General features: G+C 35.9%; 1 protein-coding gene across 1 annotated transcript; it reads right to left on the bottom strand.

The window, feature by feature from the left end:
* Positions 1–2,748: 2,748 nt before the first annotated feature.
* On the bottom strand, positions 2,749–11,437 carry LOC136812872 (serine/threonine-protein phosphatase 6 regulatory ankyrin repeat subunit A-like). Its single transcript, XM_067069398.1, has 9 exons — positions 11,251–11,437; positions 10,094–10,253; positions 9,417–9,593; positions 8,409–8,531; positions 6,829–6,942; positions 5,972–6,106; positions 4,839–5,035; positions 4,256–4,364; positions 2,749–3,652 (listed from the first exon to the last, which is right to left on the bottom strand). Exons 1-9 carry the CDS (start codon positions 11,368–11,370, stop codon positions 3,507–3,509), a joined length of 1,281 nt encoding a protein of 426 aa, XP_066925499.1. The 5' UTR covers positions 11,371–11,437; the 3' UTR covers positions 2,749–3,506.
* Between the last annotated feature and the right edge of the window lie 1,089 nt (positions 11,438–12,526).

The raw sequence follows: 12,526 nt of genomic DNA, 5'->3' as shown, positions 1-12,526 counted from the left end.
TCAATTCCATTACCATGGAGGAAGTTTTTCTAAGATTACACTATTTTTTTCATCTAAAAGTTAAGAAAAAAACAACAAAATTATCAACATATTGCCCATCTTAAATCAAAATGCCGAGAAGTTCTAGAGAGTGCCATGGAAAACTAAAGCATAGGTGGTCACAATCAACCTTCCTACTACCCATAAAAATTATGTCTGCAACACAAAAAATTCATTCAGAGCAATACAAGCCAGAAAGAAATTCGTCCCAATTTTTCAAAATTTCAAGCATGCCTCATGTCCGCCATCTTTACTCCCAGAATATAGAATGATTTTCTTCGATTTTCTCAGGGGAAACCCCCAGAAGATCAAAGTTTCACTCCCCAGTCTCTTTTTCACAAAGAACTCACTGGAAAGCTTTATTCAAGGACTTCTTTCTTGAACATTGGTTAACCTGTACGTAACGCCATTTTGTTTCGATCTTCCTTCTTGCTCAACTATTCTACAGCCTTGCTTCTTCAAAGGGTGCCGAATTCAAAGGGAAAGAATAGGAAAACAGCGAGCTGCAGCGGCGTTTCTTATCCTCTTTTCCCAAATCTCTGATATCATCTCCAGGAACCGGCTGCCGCATGTTAAACCAAAGAATTAACTCTGGTTAGGCGCTTGCAGACTGGTTTGGACTGCAGCACGGAAACTTCTATTTTCCTGGACCGGGTCCCGTCCCGTAATTTTGCGACAACATGAGCCGTGCTCATTCATTCGACCAATGAAACCTACTATCTCATCGCTTGTGGTATCAACCTCTACGCATGCACAAATCTATCGATCAAATAAAAATTTTCATTTTTAGTAATAATGTTTTATAGCAATTTAATGACCTAAAGTGTGTTATCTATCTTTAATTACTAGTGCGGATGGTTAACCTGAGACTGTTTTCCAAAGACATTGAATTTATTTAGACATGCTAAATATCTTTTCAATAACGTATTAGGTGCCTTGCGGGAAACACTAACCATGACATACGCGTTAGCTCTAGATAATCACTTGTGGTTCTTAAATAAAAGCTATTGCAACGTGTGACGGTATTTGCCCGGAGCATTTTCGGTGAAAAGTGCGTCGATATTTCGGTACTGGCAAACGTACTGGCCGGGGAGGGGGTTCATTTTGCTATTCTTGGAAAAAAATCACCTCCATATCACCTTATAATGACTGGAATTTCAGCACAATCAGGTCAATAGCACTTAATTATTACACCTCCCCCATTTTGTTGACTATTATCTGGAGAACCCACCCCTCTGCTTATTCCACCCCCTTACAATTAAGCACACAAGTAGAATATTTCATCATTTTTATACATTTTGTCGAAATAAACCCACATCAAGGGGCACAGAAAATCTTATTTATTTAGATTAATCAAAGAAGAAATGACCTATACAATAATCTTGACCAAAGGTGGCGATCTTATTGGGTACAAATCCACCGATTTGAGAGAGTTGTCATTATAATACTGTGGTGGAACCCAACGGTGGGTTTCCGGTAGGAAGATCAATATTTGTGTCTAAATGAAAATGGAAGAATAAGAAAATTGGAGGATGACTCGAGGCTTGGGGAAACGGGAGTTTTTTTCGTGTTGGTGCAATGCAACACTCTCCATTCCACCAACCTTTCTTCCATTCTTCTTTCTATCAGTAAAAGTGAAATTTGTCTCTCTTTCTCTTTTGTCCCTTGGACAAAATCATCGTGTACCATCGTGTCTTTTAGTTATTTCCCTCACTTTTTTTCCCATGAAACAAAAAAAGAAACCATGGGACACGCACTTTTTTCTTGTGTCGGTGGGATGGAGCGTGTTGCATTGCACCAGCGTGAGAAAAACTTCTCGTTTCCCCAAGCCCTTAGATATAACATAAATTGGATAGAACATGATGGCATGAAGACATGATGATAGAGAAATTACAGATATTATACGGATTATCAGAATCTACTAGGGCAAAAGAAAAAAAAAATCTTCGACATTTTGGGACTTCATGAGTAGCTCATCTTCTTCGGAGAGTCCCGGGAGGGGAAGGGGGCCAAGCTTTGTTGAAAAACAATTTCCCAAAAGTATAATATCTTCTTTAAGGGACGATTTTTGACAGGACATAACCCTACAGACACCCCGTCTCACAGCCCCGGTGGAAATTCTTCCCTCAGTGGGGATGAAAATTTCAATAGAAATCCCAATGGATAGGAAATTCCATTATTCCCAGCCCCAAATTTCCGGTGGGGGTTTTGGAGGGCAATTCTACGGATTGAATTTTAAGTGAAATCTAAGTCAACTTCCCAGTGGGGCTAAAATTGTAGAGCATTTTTTCACCGGGAAGAAATTTTTGGTTGTGACACAGGGGTGCCTGTAGGGTTATCTCCCATCTTGAAAATGATATTTTTGATACTTTTGGGATCCTTAAGAAATTTTTCAACAAAGCTTGATCCATTTTTTTGGAATCTAAACGTTTCGAATATGATCATTTTAAACGTTTTTTTATTATTTTGGAATAATTGTATACTTTATTTATCAAATTTATTATTATCATGAAAAATGTGAAATAAATAATTTAAAAGTTAACAAAAGGGGATGAAATGAAAAATGGTAATAAAATTTAATTTTAAGTAACAAAATGCAATAAAATATAAAATGAAAATGATACAATTTAAAATAAAAAGAAAGAAAGATTCATTTTTTAATTCTAGAAAGAATTCTCTGAAAAAAAAATTCTGAAGATTTTTTTAAGCTGAAATTTAAATTCCTAACTTTTTAAACTTTTGAAAAACTGCCGCAAAATCGTAAAACAGCTAATGGCTCGAAAAGTTACCGATATTATATTTATCCTATGCAAATTTCTTCCATAAAAAAAAGAAGCAACTTAATTTCAATTTTTAAGATGGAGTAAGTAGGGGCGGCTGGGTACTCCAAATAAAATCAACAAAATGAGGGGTCATAATTAAGTGCTATTGACCTGATTTTCCTAAAAAGGTTTTTGGCCAATTTTGGCACTTCGTAGCATAAAGGTCATAAAATGGGGGGCCATTATAAAGTAACATGGGGGTGATTTTTTTCTCCAAGAATTGCAAAATGACCCCCTCCCCCTACAATTACTACAAACACGCACACAAAATTAGACGAATATGTACAACTTAATTCAACTGAACAAAAAATGATTAGTTTTCAACTGGAAATTTTAAAATTTCACAGATTTCAAATAAAAGGTGATTATTATTCTCCTTTTTGTTCGTCATTGCTTTAAACTAACACTAGAAAGAGCCTCTCTATCTTTACCAAGCCACGACAGGTGAAGCGAAATAATGCGCCAAATTCACAAAAAGTAGACAGAACGTTGTTTTTATAAAATCCGCTGGGAGTTAATCACCATGTCAATAATTTCAAAACGAGGCATATGATGTTCGTGACGTAATTCATGAAAAGGTCTATTCTGCTTCAAAAAGCTCCATCTAGTTTTTTCTATAAGATATCTGTGAGTCAAATGCACAAATTACCAACCGGAATAATAAGAACTGTTTTGTATTAAATACACTTGAAGTGTTTTCGGGATTGGTAGCGTCCATACTTTCTTTGAGTCACAACGAAGTATTCTGCGACATGCAATCTTTGCCAAGTGTAAAAGTGTTCGAGGTTTTTCTGAAAGATAACATTTTAAAAATTCAATTCCTTCATTCTTAGCTCAACTCCCTCCTATGTTAAGGGGGGTCTTCGAATTATCAGACAACTCTGTTATGTAAGGAAGGGTTCGAAAAAGTCTCAATTATCAGAGGTGGTTTTGCCTTTAGGGGATGTTTATTATAAGGAGATGAAGAATATCCACCATTAATGTTGAACATCTTAAGCTCCGCCACTAGAGTTTACTGCGATAGCTTTTCCAAGTCTTTGTACAAAGCCAACCACCAACCCAAAGGGTCAACCACGAGTTGCGGATCTTAAGGGTGTTCAAATTTCTGACGGAGAGTGTTTCATTTAACCATACTCCTGACAAGAGAATGAAGAATCTCCATCATGAATTTTGAACCACCTCCTAAGATCCGCCACAGTAATATAAAAGCTTCTCGCTTATTCGAACTTCTATTATTCGAATCTCTCTGTAATTCGAGAAAGTAAAATTTCCCGTCAAAGAGAAACCCTCTCAAAATACTTTATCTAATTCAATTCTCTCTGTAATTCGAGCAAATATACTCCCCGTTCGAGTTCGAATTAGGGAAAGACAACTGTACTATGTTGTTTACTCACCCATGGCTTTATACATAAGGTCAACCACTTCCCGATTCTGTTGCAGCGTTTCAGCAATGGTCAATGGAGTTTCGTCCTCGTCATTTGGTGCGTTCGGATTGGCTCCGTACTTTTGAAAAAAGAAATTAAATTTATGTAAATGTGATCACATATTATCGAAAATACTATAAAGCTTCTTCGAACTTTGGAAAGTAGAGGGAGAAATAAAGTTTGAGTTGAAATTGGTAAAAAATGTTAAAATGGAGTTAGCCCCCGACGATTTTTCACCTTCCAACAACAACTTTAATCTGGCGAACTGTTTTACTGTTTTAGTTCTCTTTAACTAATGGAACGAAAATTTTATGAAAAATTTGAGTTAATGAAATCAGAAGTGAATTTAAACGCTGAATAGATCTTAGTTTTTGATTTTTCTAAAAAAGCGATGCATTGTGGGATTGTTTCAGGGGTATTACAATAGAAATCTCTTAGGAATTCCTCGAGGGAATTCTATTGTAATACCCCCGAAACAATCCCACAATGCATCGCTTCTTTAGAAAAATCAAAAACTCCAATAAGGTCTATTGCAATGATATGAAGGAGTTACCTGTAACAGAACATCTGCGAAAGCGACAAGTTGTTCTGCTCCCAATTTCTTATCGTTAGGATTCATCGGATCATGATCATCGAACATAAATCTCCCATGATTCTTCAGTAAATGATGCAATGCGGTATCGTTAATTCTATCTTTGTGGTTGATGAAAGAGCCGGCATCGAGACAGTAAATGGCGCATGGTAGTTTACCTGGAAAGAAAAAACTAAATAAATTCAACGTCCATAATCTAGGAAGAGTTAACATAAGAGGGTCACCAACACTGAAATACCGGACGTATACCGGACGTAATTTTTTTTGAATCGTCGCTGTCAACACCGACAGCAAAAATAGACAAATCCTTATTTTGTCACCGCATGGAACTTTTGACACCGAAATACCGTTTTTTTTCAAAAACCAAAAATACCGACAGAAGAAAGGGCTAATGCAACCGTCACACCGTCATACCCGTACGCCCCCCCCCCCTGATCTACGATCTACTATCGGGCAAATAGGAGACAAAAGAATTTGAGATGAAAAAATCCTTAAAAATGATAACCGCCCCCAGTAATTCCGCTTGAAATAAGAACGTCCTCGAAACGAAGTAAATTTCTACAAAAAGAAATACACAGATTGCAAATTTAAGACAAATCACGCTTTTACTCGAAATTTTTATGTGCTTGACATTTATTTCTGATCGGTTCGAATTTATTGGCACTAATAAAGTTATCAGCTGTAAGTTGTAAAGTAAGTAACATGGGAATAAAATCACGCGAACTTTTTCGAGTAATCACATATTTTGACTGCATTGATATAATTTTGCAGCCGGTGTATTGGTATAGAAGAATTAGGGTAAAGAAAACACTTTGAAAATATTAATTAGAGGGGGCTAAAAATAGACGATCGTATCCTCTACACACAAGGCCACTTAAAAGGGAATAATTTAGAAAGCGCGGGATTTGAAAACGGAGGTTACCCCAGGGCAGATTAAGCCTAGGCGATTTTACTGACCACCCTGGATTTTATCATTCAAAAAACCAGACCACCTTGGCTTTTTTCATTTTTTAGACCACCCTGAACGTCACACCTCCCCAACAACTATTCTGGAATAACCCAATATATGATCATAATATCTTTTAATTTGTTACCTTGGTTACAAGCATCTAACAGCGGCGTTCTCATTTGTAAATTCTTTGCGTGCGGATCAGCTCCTCGTAAAATCAAATCTCGACAACAATCTTTCGAACCACGAAATGCTGCCTCGTGTAGCGGGGTTTGCTTGCCTGTTAAATTGACACAAAAGGCCAATCTTTAAGCGATTGAATAATACAGTTGACGCTCTCAAATCCGATTTTCAAAGGAATTAGATTAGATTCGTATCAAATTAGAACGCTCCCTTATCCGAATAGTAGAGCGTCGTTTATGAGAGCTTCTTGCTGACGATGACTTCCAATATTATCGAATAATGGAGAGTATCGAATAGTAAAAGGTCGAATTGGAGAGCGTCAACCTGTAGATATGAACTCTCCTTTAGCTGTCAGGATGGAAGCTACTACTGTACTGAAGAAGTAGAAATCACAGTATGTCGAAGATACATTGTGATTTAACAGCCGGAACCTTGATACTCAAACGACATTTTGAGAGCTTACGCGATGTTTGAACCGCACAAGTGCAAAGGCACATCACAATGTCTGCTTGTAATCAGTGAATAAGTTTTGGAAATGGTCCAAGACATCTTAGAAACTAAAAAGGTTCTCTCAAGAGCTCATAAATCACAATATGTTACGAAATTATAAGTTATGAAGATCTCTAAGTTATGCATATACTACATGTTAAAAATACATCACAATAACAGAAATTCGTGATAATTCATGACGTAATGTTTCATAAGTGATCAACCAAGAGAGACCGGATGTAAACAATAAAACTAGTTGCAAACGCCCGGGCTATTTTGGATGTTTCTGTACAAAACATTACGTCATGAATATCGTGAATAAAACAAAACCTTGGTTGACGGCATTCACTTCAGCTTTACAATCAAGTAAATAGTTCAAACATTCGGTATGTCCTTCTCTAGCTGCAATGTGTAACGGTGTATACGGCTTTGATTTATTTCCAGCTGTATGGTAAAGGTAGAAAGAATGTGTTGAAATTGAAATTCAAATTTTAGTCAAGAAAAATCGCTTTGTTCTTTGTTTAAAGAATTTTTTTTGGTGTGCCGCTGACGCTCTCTAATTCGATTTTCAAGGGAATCAGATTTTCAGCGAGGAACATACTGGAGCGTACGTTTATGAGAGTTTCTCTTTGACGATTACTTTCAATGTTATCGAATAATTGAGCTTATCGAATAGTAGTAAGTCGAATTAGAGAGTGCCAACTGCATTTTCGAGGCTTTTATAGGCTTTTCGAAGAAAATATTTTAAGGATTGCTGCATACATATTTTGGGAAGGCATTCCTAGCTGCTGAAAACGTAAGCCCTATGCTATAGGGGAGCGCACGCACCCCGACATTTCTTGAATCACCGCCAACATTGACAGCAAAAATTGTGCAAATCTTTGTTTTGTCTTGTTTGACAGTGAAGTACTGCCATTTTTTCTTCAAACACCGACGGAACACCGTCAAGCACGCACGTCCCCTCTAAATAGACGTAGTAAAGGTCTTGAGTAGTGGAAAAATGGAAGAAGAACTGTTAATTCTCTCTAAGGGAGAAAGAAATCTATTTGGTACCGGGTGCGCCACAAAAAAGTTTCTCTCTTTAAAACTAATTTTCCCGAAATCTAAAAATTTTAAAAGAACCATTCCTATTCCATTGGAAAGAAGAAAGATAAACTTAAATTTTGATGGGTTATTTATTAAAGTCGGCTCATTAGATCGAAAGTTATGCTCTATTGAATAAAAAAGTTACTTTCTGAAAGTGCTCAAAAACGTTAAAAATCGACCTATCAAATTAAACAGAAGCATAATAACAAGATGCATCAGTATTTTCGTTTCAGCCATTAAAAATGATAATTAGCTGCCTAAATTACCGTTTGTTATATAAAGGAAGATTGAATTTCAATAAAAGGCAGAAAATTCGTCGAAAAAGCTAAAAAATCTGGTAAAATTCCTAAAAATACATCAAATATGGGTTTCGAGGTACATAAAGCCTTACAAAGACTTATTCCAGTCTAGAATCAAAAATCTGAGGAAAATTTCGTTAAAAGTAAATTGAAATGATTTTGATGAACATTTTAAACCCTTTCGTTCCATCGGTTTCAAAATTTGTGTGTTTTAAAAATTACTGAAAAATGGTCTTAATCATGTAAAGCCTCTTGCGATTGCCAATTTCAAAATTAAATTTGATAGGTTGATTTTTAACGCTTTCGGGCACTTTCTGAAAGTAACTTTTTTATTCGAATGAGCATAACTTTTGATCTAATGAATTGAATTTAATAAATGACCCATCAAAATTTAAGTTTATCTTTCTTCTTTCTGATGGAATAATAATGGTTGTTTCTTAATTCTTAGATTTTGAAAAAATCAGTTTCAAAGAGAGAAACCTTTTTGTGGCGCACCCGGTATTGAGTTAAAGAAAATATACATACCAGCATTTACGTTAATTTCTGCTTTGTTTTCAATCAAAAATTTGACGATTTCGAGTGATCCACCTTTAACAGCTTCGTGAAGAGGTTGCCAATTGTTGCAAACGTCATAATGAACACGGGCTCCTGACCAATGAATGAAATAAAAGAGTTTTTATTTTTAAGAAGGAAGCGGACGGATAGTGGGCTTTCCTCGGAGGCAAAGGGCCTAGGTCGAGTAGAATAGCAGGCCGTCCTCCCGCCGAGCAGCGGCGAAGCCATATCTTTTCACAGTCTCCTCCAAAATAACAACACAAATAAAATCGTTTCTCGCCTCTTGTTAGATTTCTAAACCATATAACCAAGAAGGCACCGTCAAAGAGGACGCCGTAAATTTTGAGCACCCGCCTCCCTTTTCCAAAACATACTAAAGTAAGCAAGAATGAGGGCGATCCCATGATTCCTTTTTCTCTAGCTATCTACCCAGAGACAATAAGACAAGCTACTCCTTTTCCTGGATTTCTCCAAATACCCTCGATCCCTCTCTTTAATCACTGAGCACCATACAGTGAGGCATCAAGTACCGTTTTGTACTAAGTGCAAAGTCTTTGGTATGACCCGGAGAATAAAAAAAGCTATGATTTAGTAATTAGATGGCGTGTTAGCAGCAACTTGAGCTGAAGCTCGGAAAAGGGAGCCAATTATCCTATTGTAAACGAATGGAAGTAGGACTTAATAATGTTCGGGAAGTGCGTGACTATTCTTTGAAATTCTTTGTCCGACGTAATTCTGTGACTAGAGCATGGAAAATGGGATATATACGAAACGTTTTACTGTCCACAGAAGCAGAAGGGAAAGAATCCAAAGCAAGTGATGAATTAATTTCAAGCATGATGTTTCTTCGATATTCAACACAAAAATTTTTAAAACCTTTAAATCCAATTGCATTCAATTTCATTGTTTCTCATTATAAAACAGGTGGCGAGTAAGGGGAGATTAACCACGTTAAATGAAATTAAAACAAAAACTTACCTGATTCAAGCAACAATTTCACAATATCAAAATATTTATGCATAGCTGCCCAATGGACACACGAACGATTATATTTATCAACGATATGAAGATTAGCACCATTTTCGATCAGGAACTTTACAATGTGTAGATGGCCATGTGCAACAGCTAAGAGAAGGCTGTGTTTACCGCGAAAATCTAAAATATGAAGATCAATGTGTTAATTAAGACTTTCTTTTAGTTCATCTTTTAACTCTAACATATTATATACCGTTGAAAAGATAATTCAGCGCACATAATGTTTTGAAAATAGAGATGAAAATGAACTTATTGATTAAGTAATGCCTCTCTCTTTGCTCTGATTTTGAATTATATTTTGAACAATATATAATTTTATAGATTCAAAGCATTAGTTGAAAAATAGCAAGTAAATGAACTATATTATTTAATAGATTTATAAATATCATAGTTTAAAATAATGTTATGACTTGTTGAGAATAAAGTTGAAAAAGATTTTCAACGCTCTGAATACAAAATATTTATCTAAAGACTATTGATAAATAACAGATGAAAAAAGCATATAAATTAGAGTAAGTCTAAAAGTTGAAACATTATCGTGAAAACATCTGTTGAAATAAGATTAAGTTCCACTGTCTCAAAGCTAAGCAAACCTTCAAATAGTGGATGAAACAAATCACCTTTCAAGTCAAGATCTGCACCTTGACCAAACAAAAACTCCACTGTTTTCAAGTTATTCGCATTATCATTACGACAAGCATAGTGCATTGCTGTTTCCCTTTTCTGAGGACTTTGACTGTTGACATCACGGACAAGTTTAGCATCCAGCATTTGTTGAAGCTACATAGAAGAAAAGTGTTACACAAATAACTAACTATAACTAATAGAAAAAGAGAAATGCCCTATGGGCACGCAACGTCTATGAACATCCCCTGGACGGCTTTAAGACCTTTGGACGTCCTAGAAACGTACATTAGACGTCCAAAAGACGTTTGTGCCCATTGGGTGCTAGAAGGAGAGGTACATACCACTACCATCGAAGCAAAAGGTCCAATCTCAAAATTAATGTCTGAAAGACTAAGTGACTTGATACTTTGCTAAATTTGCGATTGACTCTTTTCTTGTAGTCGATATGTATCATATCTACAAGTGAAAAGGGCGAATCTCAAAATTTTAAATTAGCAAAGTGAAAAAGTTTTAGTCTTCTTAGACACACTTTTGAGATTGGACCTTTTGCATTGATGGCAACGTCACCGAGATTATTAATTAACTTCAAAGAATCCAATCCTAAGAAAGTCTAAAATAAGAAAACTAATGAGCTCTAGTTTAGACAGTATACTGCTCAATCTAAGACCATGTTCAGACGTTACGGTTTCGGCATGGTTTCCGTTACGGATCGAAAGTGTTCATATTGGTTTCGAAACGTTTTGGAGCAAGAAAACGGAACAGTTCCGTTCCGACAAAAATGAAGCGAAACCATTTCGATCTGTTTTGCTGTGTAACGTCTTCTATTTTGACGTTCACACTTGTTTTGGAACCGTTTCGTTTCGTTTCGGAACGGAACCGTAACGTCTGAACATGGTCTAATTGTGATTTGAAGTGGGCAGAAAGGCGGCTTTCTAAAGTCAATGCATTGTATGGCAGGAAATTGGCTGCTTAAACTAAAGTGTTGAGTAACAAGAACATTTAAAAGCCTAAAAACAATGATAAGAAGAATATTGTAAGAAGATTTCAGTCCTGAAAATGTCCCAAAAATCAAGAACTGTCTTTCATCATTTATAAAATAAAAGATTGAAAAAATCACTTTCAGAAACATTATAATAATGAATGAAATTACTTTTGCTACATCTCCAAGAGCAGCTGCCATACAAAACGCATGAAGATGCTTTTCTGAATTTGTGGTGTATTGAGGTGGACCAGTCAACACTTCCCATCCATCTTCATTGTCATCATCCATGTTTAATATTATGTATGTTTTGTATGGTTCTCTGCAATGATTGAAATACAAAATATACCCCTGTGTCATAGACAATCGCATTTCATAACCATCCCACTGGAATTTTTGACCTTGGAACAATAGAATTTTCTATCTCCATAGAAAATTTCACCGTGACTGTGTGGGAAGAAGTTCAACAGTGGGATGTGAGACAGGGGTGTCAAGATATAAACCAACTAGAGCATTCAAGAGCATCCAGCTAGGATGCCTATTAAAGATAGAACTTTTTGTCATTCCATCACCATATTGAATTGTATGCAAAAATTCTTGTGGCCAAATTGCTGTGGTGAGATTTCATTGAGAAATATGCAAAACCTATGCAAAAAAAAGTATTAATACAAAATTTGTACAAGCATAATTGGCATATATTTTGCTAAGTGTAATCTTGTAGAAGAAAGATTATATACATTTACTTCTCTTGAAAATAGAAAATAATTATATTCGCTCATCTCTTAGAACAAGCACTTCAAAAACCCATACCAGTAGACATAAACTCAAACTGAAAAATTACTGGCAAAGGTACAAAATCCTTATTTGGCTGAGGGTAAATTATTTTCCTGGGAATAGCACCCCAAAATGATCAAATCAAAACATTGATCTGAACCCCCTGATTTACAGCGGCTTTTATACAAACATGTTGCGCTTGATCTTGTATATAAAAACGTGGTTTTAATATTTTCTTGCACGGGAAAGAATGAGTGACATCATAATTACTGCTTTCAATTTGCGTGTTTTGAAAATTTGGTGTGTGCTCTGTCTTCAAAACAGAATATGATATGTCTTTGAGAACAAGAAGGCTTTCTTTGTTTTATAAATATTTTTTTTGAATTAAGAAACTCCATTTTTTATTGTTCTAATGAGGGGGTGTATGACACAAAATTTCCAAGCCAGTATGAAATTTGCGTAATTATTGCCAAATATCTTTGGCATGAGAGACAAACCCCTTTTGGCATATCAGCGTGTAGCTAAATAAGGGAAAGCTAAAAGGTTGGCTTAAAAGAATTACTTTCTGGCATGAAAGTCAACAATACTCCTTACTCCAGTGTTTTAAAGTCCTCATCGAGTGTACTCATGCAATCAAAACGCTTCCCCTCTCTCTTCCCTTTTCTTACGGTTC

This window comes from Clytia hemisphaerica, unplaced genomic scaffold (genome assembly GCF_902728285.1).
Source record: "Clytia hemisphaerica strain Z4C2 unplaced genomic scaffold, Clytia hemisphaerica genome assembly, whole genome shotgun sequence".
In the NCBI taxonomy this organism is placed as follows: domain Eukaryota; kingdom Metazoa; phylum Cnidaria; class Hydrozoa; order Leptothecata; family Clytiidae; genus Clytia; species Clytia hemisphaerica.
The sequence above is the reverse complement of the archived record's forward strand: the minus strand, read 5'-3'. Positions and strand labels throughout refer to the sequence as shown.

Excerpts from the sequence above, each read along its gene's own strand:
- LOC136812872 (XM_067069398.1), bottom strand. The coding sequence starts at position 11,370 with ATGGATGATGACAATGAAGATGGATGGGAAGTGTTGACTGGTCCACCT. Across the intron at positions 9,594-10,093 it reads TGCAGATCTTGACTTGAAAG|ATTTTCGCGGTAAACACAGC; the intron begins GTGATTTGTTTC and ends TTCATATTTTAG. Across the intron at positions 5,036-5,971 it reads GTTAGATGCTTGTAACCAAG|GTAAACTACCATGCGCCATT; the intron begins GTAACAAATTAA and ends TTTTCTTTCCAG.